Source organism: Capricornis sumatraensis, chromosome 10 (genome assembly GCF_032405125.1).
Source record: "Capricornis sumatraensis isolate serow.1 chromosome 10, serow.2, whole genome shotgun sequence".
NCBI lineage: Eukaryota > Metazoa > Chordata > Mammalia > Artiodactyla > Bovidae > Capricornis > Capricornis sumatraensis.
In genome coordinates, this window is record NC_091078.1 from 2,651,085 (window position 1) to 2,677,497 (window position 26,413).

At 45.7% G+C, this 26,413-nt stretch overlaps 1 protein-coding gene across 1 annotated transcript in view; it reads right to left on the reverse strand.

The window, feature by feature from the left end:
* The window catches only part of WDFY4 (WDFY family member 4), a 233,556-nt gene that overhangs the window by 173,503 nt on the left and 33,640 nt on the right, over positions 1–26,413 (reverse strand). Inside the window, exon 12 of the mRNA XM_068982260.1 lies at positions 12,108–12,201. Within this exon, the coding sequence (XP_068838361.1) occupies positions 12,108–12,201 (94 nt within the window). The remainder of the gene's footprint in view (positions 1–12,107; positions 12,202–26,413) is intronic.

Sequence of the window (26,413 nt, forward strand, 5' to 3'; positions counted from 1 at the left end):
CAGCCAAGGGCTGTGGCTTGCTTTACATACTGCACACCTCTGCCCTAGACTCTGGCTTCAAGAAGAGGGATCTATGATGAAGTAGGTGATGTCTAGGTTAGTCCACCAATGTAAAGCCAGCAGTCACCACCAGGCACTTACTTTAGGACTCTGAACCCAGCATTCAGAATCACCTTCCTCTATCATCACCTCCCTGTGCACGTAATCACTCAAGGCCACCCTGCCCAGAGATGGTTCAGGGCATGTCTGTATCACCAAGGGACAGAGTTTAATAAGATGGCATTCTTCCTTAGACTGTGAACACAGTTTTGTAGTATATATGTTTCAAGGATTACAGTGTATGGCGAAACATATATACACTGTTAATCATCCATTTCTAGATTTCTGTTTTTTAAATGAAGGGGTCGCACAGCTCACCCTCCCACCCTTCCATGCCTTTCAGAAGCATGACACCTACAGCTTTTTCCTCAAACTGATGGCATCTGGTGAAATTCCCATTGTTACAATATCTCCAGCAATATTCTCAACTTATAAATTTAGACTACTTTTAGTTTAAAATGCAAACTACAGTAGAATCGGTTTCCAAGGGGTGTGCTTCCAGGTAGGATTTCATCACTCTGCCAACATCACTGATATCAAGGAGAGATCTCATTACTCGAAGAAGACGGTCCTTGCAATGAAATCTTTATGCCTCCCCCCATCACCTCTCAAATTCAGACGTTGAAACCTAACGCCCAGTGTGACGGCATTTGGAGGAGGGACCTTTGAGAGTATTGCGTCTGTGCTCAGTCATGTCCAACTCTTTGAGACCCCGTGGACTGTAGCCCACCAGGCTCCTCTGTCCATGGGATATCCCATGCAAGAATACTGGAGTGGGTTGCCATTTCCTCCTCCGGGAGATCTTCCTGACCCAGGGATCAAACTCACATCTCCTGTGTCCCCTGCATTGGCAGCTGGATTCTTTGCCACTGCGCCACCTAGGAAGACCCTGAGGGTAGAGGCCGCATGAAGGGGATTAGTGGCCTAGGAAAGAGACCCCAGAAAACTTCTTTCTCCCTTGCACACTGTGAGGATACAGCGAGAAGAGTACCATGAGTGAGGAAATGGGTCCTCACCAAACACTGACTCTGCCAGCACCATGATCCTGGACCTGCCACCCTCCAGAACTGTGAGAAATGAATTTCTGTGGTCTGTAAGCCCCTGGTCTATGGCATTCTGTTATAGCAGCCTGGATGGACGAAGACAATCCCCTTCTCTCTAACTGTGGTATCTGCACAGCCAGTGTAAACTCTAGAGGGACACGTAAGCCAACAGAGGCCAGAAACGGAAGGAAGAAATGCCAGATCCAAGTTACACTAAATGATCCCATGACTTTTACTTTAAGACACGCTTCCATGTGGAAATCGACCCAACCTCCTTGACTCCCTTCCCCAGATCTTCCTTCTGATGCTCTGAACATCCCTTCCTGCATCCATGGAGCCGGAGCCTCTGCTTTCCTTCCCCTCTGCTCGAAACAGAAGAGCTGCTTCCATCCTCTTGCCTAGAACCCTCCCTATCCGAGAACTTGATTATTTGGTAACTGCAGTCTTTCAATTTGGGGTGAGAGTTGGGGAGACAGTCTGCATGAAGCAAGATGCAAAAATAACAACACAATGTATTATTAATAAGAATTGAAAACAAATGTCTACAATCTCCAGTTTTTATTACCAGCACTTCACTTATTGCTTTGGGGACTTTTGGCTTTTTTGTTGTTGTTTTTGCTTCCCCACCCCCCCCCCCCACCACCAGAACAGGAATACTGAAAATCTAAATATGCAAGAAATAAAAAGTTTTCAAAAGGGAAAAACAGAAATGCTGATGTTGTCTAATGATGCCACAACTTTATTCCAAAATTGCTCAATGCCCCATAATGGAGGAGGGAAAATTGATCGTCCTCATTATCGCTGCAGCGCTGTCAATACCAATATTGCCTTGTTTTGAATAAAATGTGCTGTTTTTTTCAACGTTGGTTCCAGTAAAATGGGGTTTTAGTGAAAATATGAGCAGTAGCAGGAAACCAGTCTGGTTTCTCCCCCTACAAATGGATTGATTTTCCTAACGTGCATTACTTCCAATGCAGGAAGGGGATGGTGGTTCAATTAGGACTCGGTGGTAAGCGCTTAGGGTCACCAGCAGACTGGACCCGTACGGCACATTATCACAGAGAGATGTGCGGGGCTGCCTGTGGGAGTGTTCTGCTTTCTCCACTTAGCAGCTGTCCTTGTCCAGTTGTGGATGCTTAGTCTTTATCTTTCTCCCACCTGCCTCTTTCCTGGCCTAGATTGATACAGCGGTTCCAGAGCCCAGTGAGGGCTGGGTCTTGATGGAGTCGGTCCCTCCAAGGAGGTTTGGGCTCTGAGTACCGTAGTCCAGAGTGTGTCATCTGGACATTAATCACACAGCCCTGACACAGACTAAAACCACCAGGTGACCAGCGTCTCCTTCCCCGAGACACTTGGAACTAGCGACTTCTACTGAGTTACTTAAATTTGGATTAGTCGCTTATTCCAATTTGGTTGTAGTGTTCTTTATTTGATAATTTTGGAAGAGAGGTGATACACTTTAAGTGACCTCAGCTCTTCAGGAATATCACAGGTAAATTGGACCCACAGATGTGTTTATTTGACAAGTTGCTGCACTTTCTGTCTTTGTTTGCTTAGAATTAGCTCTCTCTTTACATGGGCATAAACTTTCCATTTTGCGCAGTCCCCACCAGCCTGATACACTCATTTGTGGTGTCCACAAAGCCCTGTAGGTATGGGAGGCTGTGATCTTGGTTTAGGTGTAAGAGGGTCCAAATTCCAATGAATCCGTAGAATCCATGTCTAAAGGCATGGCTTCCTGGATGCACTTGCATAAATTTGCAACAAAGACCAAGATGCACGTGGGCGCCTACTCTAAATCTTCTGTTTCTTTTACGAATTACATCCATATGATGGCCAATATTTCCTGATAACAGGAGCCTGGGATCTTATATTTATAAAATATTAGTTTCTTTCCAACCTTACTTCCCAACATCCCTTTTGGTCTACCCTGTACTCTATGCCAGTAACATCCTCACCCTTAAACAGCTTTTTGACTAATGCCCAAAGTTGAGACTGTCCTTTCTAATCCCATCCCTTCAATGAGGCCCTAATTATTTTTCAAGAGACAATTCACATGTTCTTTCACTTAATAAAGCTTTTCTGACTATCCAAACCAGCACTGTGTCCACATTTGAATCATTATAAACATCACACTATGACAGGCTACCTACGCATCTGTCTTCTATTTATCCAGAACTGTGAATTGATGCCTGAGACAATGGCTTTTCATCCTTGTTTCCCTGGCACATCTCTCTGTGTCTCAATAGCCACTGAGGAAACGCAAGCACAGGGCACAGGGTGTACTAGAACCCAGCAAGTACACCAACCCAGTGCGCTGAGAAGGTGGTCAGAAAGGCAATGAGCCAACTGAGTGTTGAAGGATGAGGGCAGAGCCAGGTCAACAAGGGAATAACCTCCCCAGGAGAGGAACCAGTGGGTGCAAAGCCCAAGGGGTGAGAGTGAGTCTGGCCTTTCGGGGAAAACCTGGGGATCACAGACAGTTGCCAGCCAGGCTTGATCAGCCTCTGCCCCCAGATCCCTCCCCAACAGTGAGCCTGTGGTCAGCCCTGAGATGGGGCATGAGACCATTACCAGGGGAACCAGCTGATAAACATCCATCTGGGAAGATGCCTGCAGAGTCTGAAACCTGAAACATTTGTGAAGAGTTTCCATCACCTTGGACACACACACGCCCTCACCCCACAATAGCCAGGTCAGGCAAGCAGAGGAGCCCAAGAGGGCTCCATGAGACCCAACATCAGCTTTGTGCCAGAACCCGACCCCCCATGGCTGCTACATCCGCAAGGAGCTCAGGAAAGGAGTAATTAACTTACCCTGAAGATCTCTGTAGCTTCGGCCAAAGTAATTACCGACACAACTCTTTCAAGATACACTTTTCAAACAGATTTTTTGCTGTTGCTGTTGTTAACAGATTTCCATACATGATTGCCTGGCAAAGATTCCTCAAACAAGACTGCAGATTACACAGTCTTCTGTAAAGATGAGGGATCCATTTCCAAGCAACCTGGGGCTCTGGCCCTAATATGTTGCTTTTGAGCTTCCAAACAAACATTCACCCTTCCTACATCATCTTGGCATAGGGCACTCAAATATCTACCCAGAAGTAGGGACTCATGTTGATTTGATACTAACTAATGGGAAACTTGGGCTAGTTACTTACTTTCCTTAAGCCTCAGTTTCCTTGGCTTTAAAATGAGAATATTGAAAATAGCTGCCTCACGGTCTGTTGTGGCTTTGGTGGGAGTGAACAAGAATTGCATCTGTGAAAGTACTTTTCCTTATAGGATGCAAAAGCTTTCAGAATATTGACCCCTTTTACTTGCAGTCTATCAGTAAAAGCCCTGATTAGTTATCAATTGTGCTCATCAATTACTTTATCAGTTGTGTAATGGAAGCTGGAACTATACCTAAAATATATGTGAAATATGTTATCTTTCATTTAATATTTCCAAAATGTTATATGCTGTGACTTAGAGTCCTAGAAGCACAGAGTGACAAAAACCAGAAGAGAAAGAGAGAAGGCATGATAGCACATGTTGTGTTCCAGGTAAGGTTCTAAATACTCTCCAACCACACCCCGCCACTGAAAAGGTTGCATCAGTCTCCTCAAGTGACGTGATGAGTGGCAGAACTGGCACCGCAACCCTGGTCGTACTTCAGAGCCCATGGTTTTAACACTGTGCAATGCACTCATTAGGAGGAAGGGGACTCACTATCTCGCAAGAGCCATACACTGAGGGTCTGTGCAAGCGTTTCATTGGTGGGGTAGTTTGGCCTGGCTTCTGTTTGATTTCCCCCTAGCTAGATGTGAGTGCCTTTAGGCTGGCCAGGTGCCCTTGCCAATGGCCACAGGCCTCACCACTCCCTATCGTTTACACCCACACGTTTACTTTACACTTCTGGCCCCAAGACACTGTGTCTGCAGCCCCTATGATCTAGGCCGTATCTGCGTGGCTGAAATTGACGTGCAGAGAAGGGAGGGGCCCATATAAGTCATATAAATAAAGACGGTGAAGGACTAGAAGCAAAGTCAGCAGACAGCTGGGCCAGAGCTCAGCCACCTGCCTCACTTGCACACTCCACCATTCTATGTCCACTGCAGCTTGCTTTTGAAGCTTTTCATCTCCATGCAAGATTATGTCCATTTGCTCTATTTAAGAGATAACCCTAAGAAGTATCCTGGATTTTGACTAGAATATGACATTTTTTCCACTCAGGAACAATTGAAATACTTGAGGGTGGGGTTCAGAATGAAAAAGCATAAGAAATGTAGAAATTCAAAATAGTTGAAATTTCTAATGTGTTGTAATTTGACAAAACAAGACTCTGACTTTGTCAATTTCCTTGCTGAAGGAAATGACTCTTTTCAAATAGCTTGTCCTTATACAGTCCTACCCAGAGCTATTAATGCTGTCAATACTTTAGTTATTTGAAACCTGTATGATTAGTTCAAAGTGTCCGAAATACAGGCTAATTCCAGAAAATGGTGCCCTTTCCAAACTGAGGCGCAAATCAGTTGACAGATGAGTGCAGCCCACGCCTGACCTTCTTCCTGCCCGGTCGCTCTGTGCAGGAGGCTTCCGTCACGGTAGAAACTGGAACGCACCCAGCAACGGGGGCGGTGCAGACTGGTGACAGACGAGAGTCTCTCTAATGTCTGATCTTGTCCTTCTGTCCAGTTGCCTCCCGCCCATGGCTACCGCTTATCTACAGGGACAGCAACGTGGTCCCATGGCAGGAGGTCCCAGGGCCTTCCATCAGGCACACCCACCACCCGCCTAGGATGTTAACTCTGGCAGTTCACTGCTACGAGCTTCCAGTCCTCATCTGCAAATGGGACTATTGATATCTACCTTGCTGGGTTATTATGAAGATCAAATGATAGAACGCTTGTGGAGTTTTGGAAACTTATAGCAGTAACCGCACCAGTCAGCAAGTGCTTCCCGCGGGGCCGCGGATGCTCTGCTCACTGCCCTGAGTGCTCCTGCACTGCTTGAGCTGGTCCTCACTCATGCCGTGGGGAAGACGATACTGTTCTCCCCATACTACACCAAGGAAGCGAAGGATCCCAGAGACCAGTTAACTCCCCATGGTCCGGGGACTGTTAAGTGGTGGAGCTGAGGTCTGACCCAAATCTGTCATCCTCAGAGCCTCGTAGAGGGGCTTAGGGAAACCTGGCGGTGATGATGACAACAGCAATAATAAAGGGCGGTGGCCCAACAAGACCCACGTCTCAGCGCGGCTCTCAGGGCCCAGGAGACCCACGTCTCAGCGCGACTCTCAGGGCCCAGGAGACCCACGTCTCAGCGCGACTCTCAGGGCCCAGGAGACCCACGTCTCAGCGCGGCTCTTACAGGCCCAACAAGACCCACGTCTCAGCGCGGCTCTCAGGGCCCAACAAAACCCACGTCTCAGCGCGGCTCTCAGGGCCCAACAAAACCCACGTCTCAGCGCGGCTCTCAGGGCCCAACAAAACCCACGTCTCAGCGCGGCTCTCAAAGTCCAACAAAACCCACGTCTCAGCGCGGCTCTCAAAGTCCAACAAAACCCACGTCTCAGCGCGGCTCTCAGGGCCCAGGAGACCCACGTCTCAGTGCGGCTCTCAAAGTCCAACAAAACCCACGTCTCAGCGCGGCTCTCAGGGCCCAGGAGACCCACGTCTCAGCGCGGCTCTCAAAGTCCAACAAAACCCACGTCTCAGCGCGGCTCTCAAAGTCCAACAAAACCCATGTCTCAGCGCGGCTCTCAGGGCCCAGGAGACCCACGTCTCAGCGCAGCTCTCACAGGCCCAGGAGACCCACGTCTCAGCGCGGCTCTCAGGGCCCAGGAGACCCACGTCTCAGCGCGGCTCTCAAAGTCCAACAAAACCCACGTCTCAGCGCGGCTCTCAAAGTCCAACAAAACCCACGTCTCAGCGCGGCTCTCAGGGCCCAGGAGACCCACGTCTCAGCACAGCTCTCACAGGCCCAGGAGACCCATGTCTCAGCACAACTCTCAAGGGCCCATGAAACCCACATCTCAGCATGGCTCTCAAGAGCCCAGGAGACCCACGTCTCAGCACGGCTCTCACAGGCCCATGAAACCCATGTCTCAGCACAACTCTCAAGGGCCCATGAAACCCACGTCTCAGCACGGCTCTCAAAGTCCAACAAAACCCACATCTCAGCGTGGCTCTCAAGAGCCCAGGAGACCCACGTCTCAGCACGGCTCTCACAGGCCCAGGAGACCCACGTCTCAGCGCGGCTCTTACAGGCCCATGAGACCCATGTCTCAGCATGGCTCTCAAGGGCCCAGGAGACCCACATCTCAGCACGGCTCTCAAAGTCCAACAAAACCCACGTCTCAGCGTGGCTCTCAAGGGCCCAGGAGACCCATGTCTCAGCATGGCTCATACAGGCCCATGAGACCCATGTCTCAGCGCGGCTCTCAAAGTCCAGCAAAACCCACATCTCAGCGTGGCTCTCACAGGCTCATGAAACCCATGTCTCAGCGCGGCTCTCACAGGCCCTCACGATGTGGCTTCAGCCTCCCTCTCCTGCCCCACGCACAGCCTGTCTAGCCACATGGTTTGTCCTAGTCCAGCTGAACTACGTCCCCAAATGGCATCTTTATGTGTGCCTCTGTGTCTGACTGTCCTCTCTGTCCCTCCTGTATCTGATCTGACATAGACAAGTCTTTTCTTTAAAACCTGGCTCCAGCGTTGCCATCTCTGTGTGGCTTTCCCTTCCCTCTCTCCCAAGACCCTGTGGGCAAACTTTTATTGCAGTTAGAGTGTTGTCTATCTTCTCCATTCCTCTGAGTACCCACCATCAGATTCAGACGATGCGTTCCAGTGACATTTGTCTCTGAATCCCCAGTGGAACCCAATAGGTGTTGAGTAATTGTTCACAGACATTCATGCACAGCGTCGGGTGCCCCAACACAGGCTGAGCTCCACCTCTGGAAAACTGGATCTGGCCACCCAGCCTCTGAGTTCCTGTTGTCATGTACACAGCAAATAACCCTCTGCTAAGGCCCGAATGGAAGTGCAGTGATTGCTGGGGAGCGGAGAGGCCTCCAATATTAGTCAGAGATCTAGTCCGGAGCTACATCCCTATGGCAAGGCCCACGTGGCTGTTGAGCGTCATGAAAGAGTAAAGGCTTTGCTTCTCAATGAGTTGTTTCTGCCCAAGGCCAACTCAGCTCCAAGAGAACTGAGCTGGACTCCATTTCTGCCTTATGCTTAGGACAGCAACAGTCACAGTAACATTCCTACAGTCTGATTTTAATACTGGTGATGCTACAAGAGGCAAGAAAAAAATTAGCTGGATTATCTGTTTCCAAGAGCAACTCGCAGAGCTAGCATTTTGGAGAGGGGGGGAAATAACCCTTTTGGTCTTGATCAGAACACATGCAATGTGGCCACAATTAGAAATAAACCAGACAACCCATATAAGTAGTTAAGCAATTGCTTTCTAAAATGATGCCTGTACCTTGGAGAGCTATCAGTTTCTCACCCATAAGGTAGGAAGAGCCTAGGAAGAACATACAGTGGGTAAAATTATAGGGACCCACCAGGCCCATCTAACAAGAGATGAGTGGGAACTCACAGTCCATCTTTCTCGTGACGCTGCCATCTCCTGAAATCTCCAGCTCCTCTCTCTGTCTCCCACACCTGCAGTCCCACGGTCAGCTTCATCTCGGCGTTTTCTTGCCTGGGTCTCATTTCACATCTGATTTACTATTCTATTTGTTGCCGTGAGGTTTCCCACCCTCCTTCCAGAAATTAATTACTGCAATTATCCAACTTTTAATAGCTGCTGATTTGGCATCTGCAGGACATTTTTGAGAAAATGCACCGCTACATTTCATTTGCATATTTGAGAGACAGTGCGTGAGAATTAGAATTTTCCTAAATTACTTACTGTGACCTGAATAGAGAAACAGTATCCTACCAAGTGGAAGTCTCATTTGCATACTTAATTTGGCCGATCACCATCGCAGGGTGAGAGAAAGTTCTTCCCCACACACTGATGTGACAACTCAGGGTTTTTATCGGGAACCCAGGCTCATCCACAGAGTCTTCATATACCAGGAGACCGAAAGACAGGCTACCGTCTGCTCTGTCCCACTTCATCAGTCACCAGTGGAGACCTGCAGTAACATGCTCACCAGCAATCAGTTTGATTGCTAACCACCCAAACCACAGGCTTGGTTGCCCCATTTGCAATTGCATTGCATGGTATGAAATACAGCTAGGGAAGCCAGACATCCTCACAGCAAGGCAATTGCCACTGGGAAAGTGTACAGTGCCAAGACGCATAACCTCACATCAAGAGCTGCAGAGAGGAGAGGTTTATTCATCAAACACAACTTGCCTTTGGGCCGGAAGTGAGTTTTAGATCTCCTTTCACCACCCCCATGATTTTAGAAAGTTGCACAACTTTCTTGAGCTTCAAGCACCTACAAACTGGGGAGAATTTCATGTACTTTAATAACTTGTTATGAATATTGATTAAATAATGTTCCTGGAACAGAGGTAACCCTCCCTGAGTGTTAGTTTCCAACATGCTCCAGGCAGACTCTGTCTTGAACACTAACGTAAAGAAAATGAGGTCCTGGGCTTTAGATAACTAAATGGCTCAAAGACATTTGATTTAGGGCTCAAATAATTTTATCCATCAGTTAGATGTCTGAGGCAAGCATGGTGGTTGGTCTTAAAAGATGCCCCCCAGTAATTCCCCCTTTAGGACACACAAGCCACCCCTCACATCAGTAGAAGAGACATATGTCCCTTCCTGCTGAGTCCAAGCTGAACCTCTGATTCACTTTGACCAACAGAATGCCATGGAAGCAATGCTGGCCTGTGCCGGGCAGGGGTCTCTGGAAGGCCTGGCAGCTTCTGTGTTTGTGCTTTGGGAACCCTGAGCTGCTGCTGCGTGACCTGCTAGAAAATCAGGTGTAGGGATACAGGTAGAGGCCAGATGGAGAGGGCTACATGGAGGAGGAGTCAGGATCCTCCCAACGGCTTAAACGAAGGGCAAGGCAAAGCCGGACCTGCATCCCCGTGAACTCCCGTTCTCCCGTAGAATCCGCAGCTGTGCAGGGAAAGACCAGGAGCCCTGGCAGCAGGGAGGCCCGCATTTAACACCAGGCTGCCAACTCAGAATTGTCAAATGGCAGATATGTTGTCTGAGACTCTGTTTGCCACTGGATGAAGTCGGAACAATGATACTCCCCACTGTGGCGCTAGGGGTAAAGAACCCGCCTGCCAATGCAGGAGAGATGCAGGTGTGATCCCTGGGTCGGGGAGATCCCCTGGAGGAGGGCATGGCAACCCACTCCAGTATTCTTGCCTGGAGAATGCTATGGACAGAGGAGCTGGGGGGGTTTCAGCCCATGGGGTCGCAGAGTCGGACACGACTGAAGCGACTTAGCAGCAGCAGTCAGGGAAAGGGGGTAACACTGGGCCTGCTACATGGTAGTTGGCCAAGTCATTTCCTTTCACCTGTTGCTAATTCAAATGTACATTTTCCAGGGTTTCCTCAGCTTCTAGTTTCTTCCTTAGAACCTCTAGAGAACGTGTTTTAAAAATTGCGAGCACTTCCTGAGAATCTGTCTTGTTCTGAGGCTTGACACTCTCGCTCATACAATCTCGCGCCATCAGTGCCGCTGGGTCAGGAGCTGAGAGATGCCTTGCCTTCCCCATCTTCCCACTTCCTGAATCCTGCTCATCTCAGGGCCTTGAGCTGATCTCACAATAGGTCTCCTGACTCCTTGCTCTTCACACTTTCCCACAGACGCCACCTTAATTGGGCTACCATCACGTGTCACCAGACTGCAGACAAGGCTCTCTACCTCCCCAGGCCACCTTCCAGGCAGCAAGAGAGATTATAATACAAAAACCTGATGGCGTACCCCTCCACTCGAGAGAGACTTCATGTTGCCCGTGGGATAAAACCCGCCCCGGCAGGCCTGCACCTTCCTCCGCCCACCCCATCCAGCCCATGTTCAGTTCTGCTCTCACCCCAGCTGCCTTCAGCAGGCTCATCCCCACCTGGTTAATTGCTACTCATTTTTTAGGGCTCTGCTGAAATGTCACTGTCTGAGAGACGGCTTCCCGGACCTCCACCCCCTTCATCTAATTCAGTTGCTCGGTCATGTCCGACTCTGCGATCCCATGGGCTGCAGCACGCCAGGCTTCCCTGTCCATCACCAACTCCCGGAGCTTGCTCAAATTCCTGTCCATCGAGTCGGTGATGCCATTCAACCATCTCATCCTCTATTGTCCCCTTCTCCTCCCGCCTTCAATCTTCCCCAGCATCAGGGTCTTTTCAAATGAGTCAGCTCTTCGTATCTTTAATTAGGTCTTCCCCTCACTTCCATTCCCATTATTCACTCTCAGCATCCCATTTCCTCCCTCTTTAATATCACTTGTGACCAATTTCAATTCTATATTCATTTGTGAGCTTAGTACTTAGCCTGTTTGCCTCACCACCACCTCCCAGTCCCCACCACAGATGCAGGCTCCTTGGACAGCGCTCAGTGCTCATCCCATTAGCCCTGCACATCCTACGCAGCACTGAGCCAGGGCAACAGGCAGTACCCAAGAGATGAACTAATGAATGGGACTTGAAGGGCTCCTGGTCCCACCCATGGCCAGTGCTATGTGCCTCAGTTATACTGGGCTTGCCTCATGAAGGGAAATAATTTCATTCAAGTTTTGCCTGGTTGTTGTTTTTATACGGTCACTTCATCAACAGAACAATCTGTTTTGAGGGGGCCATGGAAGGGTGGGTAGCACTCAATCAAAGGTCTCAGAACCACCGATACTCCCCTGCAGGGACAGTTCATGAGGGAGGCTCTGCTAATACAGAGGACCGGGGGCAAAGGCAAAAAAAAGGGAAAGGGAGCCTCTGGCCAGAGGAGCGTAAAAGATCAGTCGTGTGAAAAAGACAAGCCCGTGTGTTCATCAACAAGTACCTGAGGGTGATCTTCGTGGTACAAGCGAGGCAGCAGCCTCACCATGATGCACAGGACCCCGGGCTGCATGATCACAGCATCACTGTCGTCTGCCCTGCAGAGAGAGGGAAGCAGGACGTCAGACTCGAGCTTTATAGTCCCTCTTGCTTTCCACACAACTTTCTGGATCTCTCTAAGACAGGCCATTTGCAGCCTGCCACTTACTATCTATATGCTATGCTGTGCTGTGCTTAGCTGCTCAGCAGTGTCCAACTCTTTGCAACCCTATGGACTTTAACCCACCAGGCTCCTCTGTCCTTGGGGATTCTCCAGGCAAGAATACTGGAGTGAGTTTCCATGCCCTTCTCCAGGGGATCTTTGCAACCCAGGGATTGAACCCAGGTGTCCTGCATTGCAGGCAGATTCTTTACCATCTGAGCCACCAGGGAAGCCCAAGAATACTGGACTGGGTAGCCTATACCTTCTCCAGGGGATCTTCCTGACCCGGGAATCAAACCAAGGTCTTCTGCATTGTAGGTGGGTTCTTTACCAGCTGAGCTACCAGGGAAGCCTGTCTATATGACCTTGAACTAGTTAATCTGAGAGCTGTGCAATACCATACTTTCTGCGTAGAGTCACAGAACAATGCCATTGTGCACTGACACAGAGCCCAGCACAGAGCTGATGCTCAGTGGAAGTCAGTTTCCTGGACCCCTATCCTCTCTCCACATAGCTGGGAAATGGAGAAGCTCTCATTCTTTATTAAACACACACACACACAGGACACTTCTAGCTTCCTTTGAGATGATGTAATCACTGTCCCACCCACTGAATGCAACTTAAAACCCACATAGAAAGCACGAGCACCTCTCCAAGTACTCTGAAAAGGAAACCAAACCAAAAGCATCCTGGGGCTTCCCCATCCAGCATCCTCCGAAATGGGCTTATAGGGAGTAAGAACTGTGTAGCAAGCGTGGACAGGACAGACTGACCTCTAAGAGAAGGCTCTGTTTCTTTTCTTTTTTTAATTATTATTTTATTTTTTTTTTTTTTACTTTAAAATACTGTATTGGTTCTATTTCTGGTCTAAGGAGCAGGAAAGGAGGCCCCAACAGGTCACAGACCATGGAGGGGAAGCCCTGGAATTTTCTTTGTTGGACTTCTCCATCCATTCTTTCTCACCCATCCTTCAAGAAATCTCACAGCAGCAGCAGCAGTCAGACTGGTATCTGAAATTCTTGGGGAGGGGAAAACTGCTCTCTGATCAGAGGACTTCTGGTCCCAAGAGTCAGACAAAAATCTCCATTGCTTTTGTCTCTCTTGTTCCTCTCCCTGCTTGGCCCCAGAGACAGAGGCAGCGGTGGGAAGTACGTGGCAGAGCAGATAAACTAAAGCTCTAGCTTTCTAGACAGAGGAGGAAGGGACCCCAAGGAGCCAGAAAGTGTTGGGAAAATGATAAAGAAGAAGAGATTTAAGAAAGTGAAATCATTAAGTTGTGTATCAACCTCTGGGCTCAATTCTGAGCTGCACATGAGTGGATCTGACCCTAAACCACATTCCAAAGACTTTGAGAATGGAACTCAAGGATAAACTACCACCCAAGACTGGCATGGGACAATTAGAAGGCACATCAGCTTGCCCAGTAAAACCTTTGAAAACCAGACTGACACATGGTCCAAGAAAGGTGGATAAGAATTTGCAGCTTGAACCTCATTGGGTCAATTGCCTGCTAAACAAAATAATCAACATTCTCCAGAAGATGGCAATGAGGGCCAGAATTCATAACATCAAAAATGTCCAGGATATAATCTGAAGTTACTCAGCTTAGAACAAAGGAAGGAAATCACAATATCTCACATGGAAAAATATAACAGATGCCAAGTTGGAGATGACACAGTGGTTGGAATTATCAGAAAACAGCAAAAATCAGTGAAACTATAAATTGAAAAACAATAGAGGAAAGATGAAGTAAAGTCTGGTTATTTGAAAAAGTTTTAAAAACTGAAAAACCACCAGCTAAGTTAGCAAAGAAGGAAAAAAGATACAAATTACCAATATTATAAATGAAAGAGAGACTACCATTACACACTCCACAGACATCAAAAGAATAAGAAAACATCACAAATAACTCTGTGCACACAAATCTGACAACCTGGATAAAACAGACCAATTCCTTCAAACCTACAAAATACCAAAAATAAGCAAGAAGAAATAAATAAGCAGAACAGTTTTACAACCATTACAAAAACTGAATATGTAGTTTAAAACCTTTCCACAAAGAAAACTCCAGGCCCAGATGCTTCCACTGGTGAATTTTCCCATACGTTTAAAAGATAAACAACACCAATTCTATACAGCTTCCTTCAAAATAGATAAGAGAACACTTTCGAACGCATTTTGTGAGACCAGTATGACTCTGATATCAAAAGCAGACAAAGCCAGTGCAAGAAAAGAAAACTATCTGCCAACATCGCTTATAAAAACAGGTGCAAAATCTCTACAAACTATTGCGAAAACCAATATAACCATACACAAAATAAACAAGGCATTGTGGCCAATCTGCCTTATCCTGCAAGGCTGGTTCACTGGTCAAAAATGAGTCAATAGAATCTATTATATTATTAAATTAAAGAGAAAAAATATGATCATATGAAGAAAAAAACGTTTTAAAAATTCAACACCTGTTCATGGTTTTTAAAAAACTCTCGGTAAAATGGACATAGAAGGAATCATCCATAACTTGGCAATGGACATCTACCAAAGAAACTCAGCTAATAGAATATTTGATACCGGAAGACTGAAGACCTTCTCTTCAAGCTTAAAAACAAGGCAAGTACGTCCTCTCTCACCATTCCTATGCAACATCATGCTGAAACAACGGATTGGAAAGGAAGGTATGAAACTGTCACTATTCACAGACAATATGATTGTCACATAGAAAGAAAAAATCCCAAGCAATCTATTTTAAAAAAATAAAAGCTCCTAGAAAAAATAAATGAATTAGCATGGACGCACAGTGACATACAGAAATTGGTCACATTCCTACTAGAAGTAAACAGTTGGGATACAAAACATTTAAAATATCATTTAAAATCATGCTCCTAAAACATAAGAATAAATCTAATTTTAAAAATGTGCTTGCTCTGTATGCTGAATACTATAGACCTTGATTTTTTTTAAAAATCATAGATTTATATAAATGGAAAAATTCTGTTTATGGATTGGAATACTCAGTGTAGTTAAGGTCTTAATCCTCTCCAAATTCATCTATAGATGCTGTTTAATACAATTCCAATCAGAATCCCAGCAGGATTTTTGTAGGCATAGGCAAACTGATTGTTAAATTTCAACCTGTGAAAGACATTTTAAAAATGAAACGAAAAGTTATAGACTGGGAGAAAATATTTTCATCCACACAATGGAATACTACTCAGTAATAAAAATGTAAGAACTGCTGATACAACAAGCTGGATAGATCTCAAAGGCCTTGTGCGGAGTTTAAAAAGCTAGCTTGAAAAGGCTACACACTTGTGCTTGTGTTTACATGTTATTCTGAAAAAGATGAAGCTAAAGGAATAGATCAGTGGTTGCCTGGGGTTAGGGGTTGCAAAAGGGTTTCATTGTGAAGGGACAGCACTCAGAACTATCTGAAAGGGTGGGACTGTTTGTTCATATCCTGATTGTGGTGGCGGTCACAAGACACTACACGTGACTTAAGACCCACAGGCCTCTACACCAAGAAAAAGACTTGGACTGCATGCTAATTGGAAAAACAGCAATACAAAGAAAAACAAAGGAAAAAAATCACGAGTCGAATACTGAATCACAAACACTTGATTTTCAAACATCTTGCCTCTAGCTTGCTTTTACAAACCACAATGATATTGTTCTTGGCACCACCAGCCCCCAAGAACGGCTAAGGTGCCAGGAGTGCTTCTAACACTTGGTGTTAATTTATCCAGTTCAGTATTGAACAAATATTTGTTGACCTAAGTATCTTCCTGGCGTGCTGGATACATCTATAAGCTAAACAGAGTAAAACCCATACCTGACAAGTGAGAAGGGTACAGACAATAAAGGTAAACGTAATAAATACGTAGATGGCAAATAATAAAAATTACTATTGCTATATAAGTTTTACTATAAGTAGTACTGTAAAATATATACCAAATACATGTCATATATTATCATATGGTATATTTAATAATGTAATAGAATAATAAAAAAGAAATTACATATTATGAAGAAAGATGATAAATGTTACGGAAAAAACAGAAAAGAGAATTTAGAACATTGGGTGTAAGAGGGAAAAAATTTACAATTTTAACTTGTGTGGCAGAGTTGGCTTCTTTGGAAAGGTAACATTTGGATGGCCTTGACGAAGGGGATGCAGATATCCAGAGGAAAAGCATTTCAAGCAAAGAGGATAGCCAGTGCAAAAGCCCCCAAAGTGGGGGTATGTCTGACCTGTTCGAGGAGCAGCAAGGAAGCCCGCATTATTCCTCCGATACTAAAGCCATACAAAGAAAAGAAAATTACAGACCAATATCCCTCATTAATATACATGCAGAAAACCCTCAACAAAAAACTAGCAAAACAAATCCAACAGCCTCAGACCATATGCCATGATTTAGTGGGATTCATCCCAGGAAAGCAAGAGCGGTTCAACACTGAAAAACAATCAGTGCAGCACACCACGTTAATAAACAAAGGAAAAAAGGACCACCTCAAACGATAGAGAAGAAACATTTGACTGTATTCAATACCCTTTCATGATTTAAAAAGACACTTGACCCAATGTCCTGCCCACCTTCTCCAGACCCACACTGTGGACTGGCTGGCCTAGAAACACGTCATCCATCCCAAGCGGGAGGATCCGGGAAATACCGGAGATGTCCAGCTTGATTCATCACCATGGCAGCTGCCGCTTATTGAGCTCTACTGCAGTGTGCGTGCGTGTGCGTGCGTGTGCGTGCGTGCGTGCGTGTGTGTGTGCGTGCGTGCGTGCGTGTGCGCGCGCGCGTGTGTGTGTGTGTGTGATGCACGCTATGGGGGGGTGTGTGTGCTTCATGGGTATTACATATTCTGTATTTTGGAAGCCACAGTATATATTTGGTATTTATATAATATGTATCTTCTGTTTTATAAAAAATGTTACTACATCACTGGAAAAGAATCTGTCTGCAATGGGAGAGATCTGGGCTCGATCCCTGAGTTGGGACAATCCCCTGGAGAAGGAAATGGCAACCCCCTCCAGTATTCTTGTCTGGAGAATTCCTTGGACAGAGGAACCTGGTGAGCTACAGTTCATGGGGTGCCAAAGCATCGGACTTGACTGAGCGACTGACACGCACACCCACAGTGCTTCTGAAGAGCAAAGCACGGTCCCTGGGCCCAAGCGCTCAGTAAACAGCAGCTGTGATCACGGCTCCTAAAGGCAGCATCCTCTCCAGTGCTCACCACACAACAGCCCTCCACGCGGACACTCTTACTATCCCTCATTCAAACTGAGAAATCAAGGCACAGCGCGAGGAAGTCAAAGTCTCAAGGAGCACGGCCACTGAGGTGTAGAATACACAGGCCTGAGCCTAAGGCCCACAGCTTTCGTCTTCCTCCTGGAGACCGGGGCCCACTGTACAGACACAGCTGAGTCCAGTCGCTTGCCCAGGGGAATGCAAGCGTCGGTGGAGGGCACAGGTGAGCACCCTGTCCCCGGTGTCCAGCCCACTGCCCTGTCCTTTACCCCACAGACTCTCTCAGAAGAGGCTGGGGTTGCACTTCCTCTTTTCTAACCATCAGGGAAGGTCAAGGGTGATGCATTTATTTTAATGAGAAAAAATTGTTCTATTTATGAAATCTGACTCTCATACATTTAAAAATTACTCATTGTAAAATCAGGATGATATTTGACACAAGAGTTATGTATAAAGAATCAGGCCTGATGCCATCTACAAGTTAGTGCCCAAACCTTAAATTGCAAGCTATTGTGTCAGAACATTTAGCAGATCATCACTATTATTGTGGGAGTATCCAGAGAAAGCAGGACAAATACACACATACACACACACCCACACACGCGCGCAGAGGCTTTGAAGGCAGACACCAGCACCATGGTACTGTGAAACGCTCCCTTTGTTTCCCTTGCTTCCATACAACATTCATACGTGCACAAAGCTTCCTGTGCTCACCCCACCAGGATGCTGGAGAGACCCACACATCTGTGTATCTGAAGGCGGGTGAATGGGATCACGTAGAGGAGGCAGGGTTAGTCACTCAGTCGTGTCCAACTCTGACTCCATGGACCACAGCCCACCAGGCTCCTCTGTCCACGCGATTCTTCAGGCAAGAATACTCCAGGGAGAGGAGCCAGACCAGGGACACAGGCAGTGCTGGGGCCCTGGCCCCACCACAGCCACAGCCGCCGAGCCCGTAGCTTCAGCTGGTCGCAGCGACAGAGGTGGCACAAAGGTCATAGGCCTCCAGCCACAGCGGCGCCCGCAGCTGCCGGGAGCTGGGTGGCCATGGCGGCGGGACAGCACCCACAGCCACGGGGAGCTGGGTGGCCGCGGCGGCGGGGCCCACGATGCTGGTCCCTCCAGCCACAGCGGCGCCCGCAGCTGCCGGGAGCTGGGTGGCCACGGTGGCGGGACAGCACCCACAGCCACGGGGAGCTGGGCGGCCACGGCGGCGGGGCCCATGATGCTGATCCCTCCAGCCACAGCGGCGCCCGCAGCTGCCGGGAGCTGGGTGGCCATGGCGGCGGGACAGCACCCACAGCCACGGGGAGCTGGGCAGCCACGGCGGCGGGGCCCACGATGCTGATCCCTCCAGCCACGGCGGCGCCCGCAGCCACGGGGAGCTGGGTGGCCGCGGCGGCGGGGCCCACGATGCTGGTCCCCCCAGCCACAGCAGCGCCCGCAGCCACGGGGAGCTGGGTGGCCGCGGCGGCGGGGCCCATGATGCTGGTCCCCCCCAGCCACAGCGGCGCCCGCAGCTCCAGGCTCCCCGCTCCCAGCAGCAGCACTTATGAACGCAGCAACCCCGGGAGCAGTGAAGACACCAGCGACCCTGGTTCCCCCCGTTCCCCACAACAGCAGCAGCGCCCGTGACCCAGGTGACCCCAGACATGGGGTGCCTGCCACGCCAGCGCCCCAGGCAGACGTGCCAGTGGCGGCAGCAGCCCTGGCAGCACTAAGGCACCAGCCGTCCTGGAGGACGGGCAGGGACAGGGAGACCGCAGGGACACCCCAGGCAGAGCTGCTGCAGGGGGAAAGGGCTGGTCTTCACATACAGCCAGAGGCCGCCAAGAGAAGCCCAAAACTTGGGCTATAGCACCACCTACTGAAAAGCAAAAGAAAGGCCTTTTAATTGGGAACCTGAATTGTTAGATTCAAAGTAAACAAAGCTTCACCTAAAGAACAAAGACATTTCCTCCTTCAAATGCACCGGCAGAGGAGCAACTCATCAAGCACCACGAAAAACCAGGATAACACAGCATCACAGGAAGAGAATGACAACTCTCCAGAAACTGAACTGAAAGCCTCAGAAGACCGTGACCTAACTGACAGAATTCAGAGTAGCTGTCATGGAGAAAACTCAGTTAACTACGAGAATAGTCAGGAAGGCAACTCAACGAGTCAAGAGTAAAATCAATAAACAGAAGGGGTACTTTACCAAAGAGACTGCAGCTCTTGAAAAGAGCCAGTGGACATTCTGGAGCCGAGAAACTCGATAAATGAGGCGAAGGTGGAGCAGAAGGCCCGGGAAGCGGAGCGGGCCGCACGGAAGGGAGGACCGGCTCACAGTGCGAGTCTAGGGACGATTTGGCAAAAGAAGTAAGAAGACGACATTTTTTAATGGAGAACCTCTACAAGAATTATCCAATTTGATTAGAAAAGGCCACTTAGAGATAATGGGTACCCCCGAAAGAGAAGAGAGATTACTTAAAGGAACAACAGCTGAGAACTTCCCAAATCTGGGAAGAAACTGGATATATAAGTCCATGAAACTAATAGAACTCCCAATTTTTTCAATGCAAAAAGATCTTCTCCAAGACACATTACATTAAAAATGTCAAAAGTCAGTGAGGAAGAATTTTAAAGATGATCGGGAAGAAAAAAAGACAGCAACCTACAAGTTACCCCCTTTAGGTTATTATATTTCTCAGCAGAAATGCTATCAGCCAGGAGAGAGTGGAATAATATACTCAATATATAGAAAGATTAAAACTGTCAACCAAGAATACTCTACCCAGAAAAGTTATCCTTCAGATATGAAGATGAAATAGTCTTTCCTAGACAAACAAAAGCAGAGAGAGTTCACTACTGGACCTGCCTGATAAGAAATGTTGAAAGGAGCTCTTCTACCTGAAACAAAGGAGCGAAATGCCCCAAAACTTTGAATAGAAAATAGACAGAATTAAGCTTCAACTCTGTATCAGAATAAGTTGTTAAGCAATTAGAGGATACAGGTTAAAAGGGGATAAAAGCATTAAAAAAATGGCTACTTCAATTTGGTAATAAACTCACAACACAAAAGGGGATAATTTGTGGCAACAGAACTAAAAGGGAAGAATAAAAAGATAAAATCTGTATAAGCAAATGAAGATGACAACTTTTCCGTAGAAAAAGAACTATGTAACCTATGAAATGGGTTTCCCAGGTGGCACATTGGTGGCACATTTGCCTGCCAGTGCAGGAGATGCAAGAGACACAGGTTCAACCCCTGGGTTGGGAAGATCCCCCGGAAAGGGAACATGGCAACTCATTCCAGTATTCTTGCCTGGAAAATTCCGTGCACAGAGAAGCCTGGAGGGCTACCGTCCATGGGGTCACAGAGCCGGACACCACTGAGCAACTGAGCACACACACAACACAGCAGCCTGTGGAACCGTTTATACAAACCACGTGGCAACCACACCACTAAAATCCAGAGCAGAGGCGTGAAACGCGAGCAACGGGGAGTTTAGGAGAATGTCACACAAAACCACCAAAGTGAAATGACAGAAGAGCAAGGGAAAAGAGACGGTGAAGGTATAGAGCGGCCAGAAAACAAGAGGTGAATGGCGATAGAGAGACTGCGTGCCAATAATCTCCCTAAATGTAAATGGATTGAATCCACCAGTTGAAAGACAGAGTGGCTGGGTGGGTTAAAACGCAAGACCCAACTATAGGCTGTCTCCAGGAGACTCATCTCAGCTCTAAAGACAAATATAGGTTCAGAGTGAAGATATGGAAAATTATACTCTAGGCAAACGGCAGCAAAAACAAACACACAAAAAAACAGGTATAGCCATACTCGTAACCAACAAAACAGACTTCAAGCCAAAAAATATAACAAGGGAAAAAATGGGGCTAATCTCTCAAGGAGACACAGCATGTGTTAATATGTATGGACCTAACATAGGAACAGGGGAGCCTGGTGGGCTGCCGTCTATGGGGCCACACGGAGTCGGACACGACTGAAGTGACTTAGCAGCAGCAACATAGGAATACCAGCATATATGAAGTAATTCTAACTAACCTAAAGGGAGAAATTGACAGCAACGTAAGAATAGTAGGCGACTTTAATACCCCCACTTACATCAACTGTTAGATTATTTGGACAGAAATTCAATAAGGAAACACAGGGCTTAAGGGAAATATTAGAGTAGACAGACTTGAATAAATACAGAACATTCCATCCGAAATCAGCAGAACATACACTCTTTTCAGGTGCACATAGAAATTCTCCAGGATGGACTATATGTTGGGACACAAGTCTCAATAACTTTAAGAATGAAATCATATCAAGCATATTTCCAACCACCTGTATGAAACTATAAGTCGATTACAAGTGAAAGGATGGGAAAATCACAATATGTAGAGACTAAACAACATGGTACTGAAGAAATCAAAGGAGAAATCAAAAACTACCTGATGACAAATTCAAATGAAAATATGCCACACCAAACTCTATGTGATGCAGCAAAAGCAGCTCTAAGAGGGAAGTTTATAGCAACACAGGCTCACCCCAAGAAATAAGAAAATCTCAAAAACAGTCTAAGCTTATAGCAACACATGCTTACCCCAAGAAATAAGAAAATCTCAAAAACAGTCTAAGCTTACACCTGAAGAAGCAGAAAAGAAGAAACAAAGCCCTAAGTCAGTAGAAGGAAGGAAATAAAAAACAAAAAAACCTGGTGAAAATAAACTAGAGACTAAAAAGATAATAGAATGAAGCTAAAACCTGGTTCTTTGAAAAGACAAGCAAAATTGATAAATTTTTAGCTAGACTCACCAAGATAAAAGAGAGAAGGCTCACATAAAATCAGAAACAAGAGAAATTATAACAGATATCACAGAAATACAAAGGATTGTAAGAAAGTACTCTGAACTGCTTTACATCAACAAATTGGACAGCCTAAAGGAAATGGTTAAAATCTTAGAACAAACAACTTTCTAAAAAATCTGAATAGACTGATCACTATTGATGACTGAAACAGTAATCAAAAATATCCCAGAAAACAGAAACCCAGGGCCAGACAGCTGGCAAATTCTACCAAACATTAACAGAAGGGTATCAAGCAAAAAATTGAAGACAAGGGGATGCTTCCTAATTCACTTTATGAGGCCAGCACTACCTTGATACCAAAACCAGACAAGAACAAAACAAAAAAAGAAAATTATAGGCCAATGTCTTTGGTAAACATAGATGCAAAAATTCTCAACAAAATAGTAGCAAACTAAAGGCAACAGTATACTGAAAGGCTTATACGCCATCATCGTGTGGGATTTATTCTAAGGATACAAGTGTCCACAAACCAGTCAATATGATACACCATTTAAACCAAAGGATACAAATCAAATGAGTAACTCAACAGATGCAGGAAAAGCATCTGACAAGACTCAACATCCATTTATGATTTTTAAAGCTCTCAATAAAATGAATAAAGGTCATAAATAACTTACATGTCAAATCCAGCTAACATCTTACTGAACAGTGGAAAACAAAGCATGTTCTCTTAGATTAGAAACAACTATACCCACTCTCACCACTCTTATTTACTATAATATTGGAAGAATTAACATTATTTCCATATTACCAAAAGCAATCTACAGCTTCAGTGCAATTCCTATCAAAATTTCAACAATATTTTTCACAGAAAAAGAATGTAAAAGTTCTAAAATTTGTATGGAATCACAGAAGGCCTTGAATACCCAAAGCAATTCTGAGACAGAAAGGACAAAGCTGAAGGTGTCACACTCTCTAATTTCAAATTACACTACAAAGCTATAGTAATCAAAACATACATAAAGAACTCATGCAACTCAACAACAAAAGAACAATTTTTTTAAATGGACAGAACTCTAAGTAGACATTCCAAAGATTACATACAGATGGCCAACAGGCACCTTAAAAAATGTTCAACATTACTAATTATTAGGAAAATGCGAGGCAAAATCACAATAAGATATAACCTCATGCCCAATAGGGTGACTATAATTAAAAAAAAAAAAGGCAATAACGAGCATCTGCAAGGGTGCAGAGAAAAGGAACCTTCATACACTGTTGGTGGGAATGTAAATAAACATCATGGAGATTCTGCAAAAAATTAAGAACAGACCCACCATATGGTCCAACTATTCTGCTCTTGGGTATTTATCCAAAGGATATGAAAACATTAATTCAAAGAGATATATACACTGTTACGCTCACTGCAACTTTATTTACGATAGCCAAGCTAAAGAAATGATCTAAGTGCCCATCAACAGATTAATGGATAAGAAGGTGTGATACACAGACACACACACAGTGGAATACTACGCAGCCATAAAAATGCGAGATCTTGCAATTTACAATATAAATGGACCTTGAGGGTATTATGTTACTTGAAATGTCAGATGGAAAAGACAGTGTATGATTTCACTCATATGTGGAATGTAAAAAGTACAAAAATAAGTGAATAAATCGAACAAAACAAAAACAAACCCATAGAAGGAATTCCCTGGCCACCCAGTGGTTAGACTCCATGTTTCCACTGCAGGAATCTCACTTTCCCTGGTTGGGGAACTAAGATCGCATATGCTGTGCAGCCAAAAAAAAAAAAAAAAATGAAACCAGAAACAAAACAAAAGCATAGATACAGATAACAGATTGGTGGTTGGAGGAAGGGAAGGAGGGTTGCAGGAGGGCAAAATGGGTAAGATGGATCAACTGTATGGTGACGAATGGAAACCAGATTTTTGGTGGCAAGCACACTATAGTATTTGCAGAAGTCGAATTATAATGTTGTACACATGAAACATACAGCTATAAACCAATGTCACCTCAATTTTTAAAAGGTGCAGAGCCTAATAGACCTTTGTCCAAAGAAGATACACAAGTAGCCAACAAGCACGTGAAAAGATTCTCAATATCAACAGCCTTCAAGGAAATGAAAATCAAAAGCCCAATAAGATAGCACAGCATCCCCATTAGGAGGGCTATAGTCAAAGAGATGATGACAAGAGCTGACAAAATGATGTTCAGACTAAACCCTCACACACTACTAGCAAGAACAGAAAATGGCGCAGTCACTCTGGACAGTGACTTGTAGTTCATCAAAATGTTAACCATCGAGTTACCATACGATTTAGTCACTCTACTGTTGGGTATCCAGACCAGAGATACACAAACACGTATCCACAAAAATCTGGTTCATGAATGTTCATAGCAGTATTATTCATAATAGCCCTGAAGTGAAAACAACGCAAATGCCCATCAGCCGTTATGTGGACGCTAACTGTGGTATACACACTGGAATGTTACTTGTCAATAAAAAGAATTGAGTACTGATACATGCTACCGCAAACATTATGCTAAATGAAAGAACCAGAAACAAAGAAACCACATATTCTACTATCCTGTTTATATGATATATCTAGAATAGACGAGTCAGGAAAGACAGAAAATAAATTAATGGTTGCCTGGGACTGGAGGCAGGAGTGGGAGAAATGGAAAATAATGGATAATGGAGTTTCTTTGTTGTGTGATAAAAATGTTCTAATCAATTGTGGTAATGATCATATAATTCTGTGAATATACAAGAAAAACATTCAATTGTACATTTTAAATAGGCGAATTTTATGGTGTTACGTCTCAATAAAGAAGCTGCTCTTAAAAAAAAAAGGTAAAAGAAAAAAGAATAAATTTTCTCACAAGAAAACATCAGGGTCCTGAGGTTTTACTGGCAAGTTCTATTACATAACTAAGAGGGAACACTGCCCAACTGATTAGGCCAGCATAAATTTGACAGTAAAAATAGTAAAGAAAGTGTGAAAGGCTGAACTTTCTCACGAACAAAAAAATATTTTTAAAAAGTCAGCAAGTCAAATCCAGCAATAATTATATGAGCAAATTCTGAAGGAATGGAAGGTCAGAAAACAAATTGATTTACCAGATTAACCAATGCAGCAAGAACAATCGTGATTATCACAGTGGCTGGAGAATTGACATCCAACCCCTCACCACCAGCTCCCAGTACTGATGTCTGGCTGACACACTGGGTGCTCACTTCGGATAAACACGTGCAATGTCTTTCAGAGGATAATCCTGTGGTGTTAAGGGCCACGCGACCTGGAGAGGTGGCAGGCAGGATAGTTGACTGCAATATTAACTTTTGTCTTATCATCGATGCTTCAGAGGAATGAAAAAAAAAAAAAAGATACCAACTATTCTGTTGCTTTGTTCTTGCATATCCCCCCTGCTGATCCAAGGCGGCGGGGTGGCTCTTTGTGCTCCCTCACTTTGGTGGAATTCTGTGTTACAGGAATGAAAGTGAGAAGTTGTTTATCAAAGTCAGGCCCTTGAGAAGGTTAGCCTGCAGAAAGATGTCCTTGTCAGGGGAAATGGAAGCAGCAAGAAAGAACAAGAAGAGTCCCATGATTGGGAAGGACGCTATGGTTTGTGTCTCACAAGTCAAGGACATGACCCACTCCGTGGCAGTGCCCTGGCAGGCAGGACATGTGATCTAGGAAGGCAAAGGCTACTCAGCGCACCAAAGAGGCTGGGCCCAGGCACCTAGGCTCCGAGGCACAGCAAAGAAGCCAAAGGAGAAAGGGAGCCTGTGCGCAGCAGAGCTCTGCCCTCAGTTTCCAAAATCAGGTAAGCCTCCTTGGTTCTCGGTGACTCATCAGCATCCCGCGACCCTGAACTGAGTCAGACTGGTTTTCTGCCAGCTCTCAGGGAAGGGGGATGAAGTTAACTTGATTTAAAGAAAAGAAAAGGCAAAGTTAACCAAGACAAAGTTAACTTGATTTAAAGGAAAGAAAATCACGCTGTCACCAGCAAAGCCCACTGGGATCCCC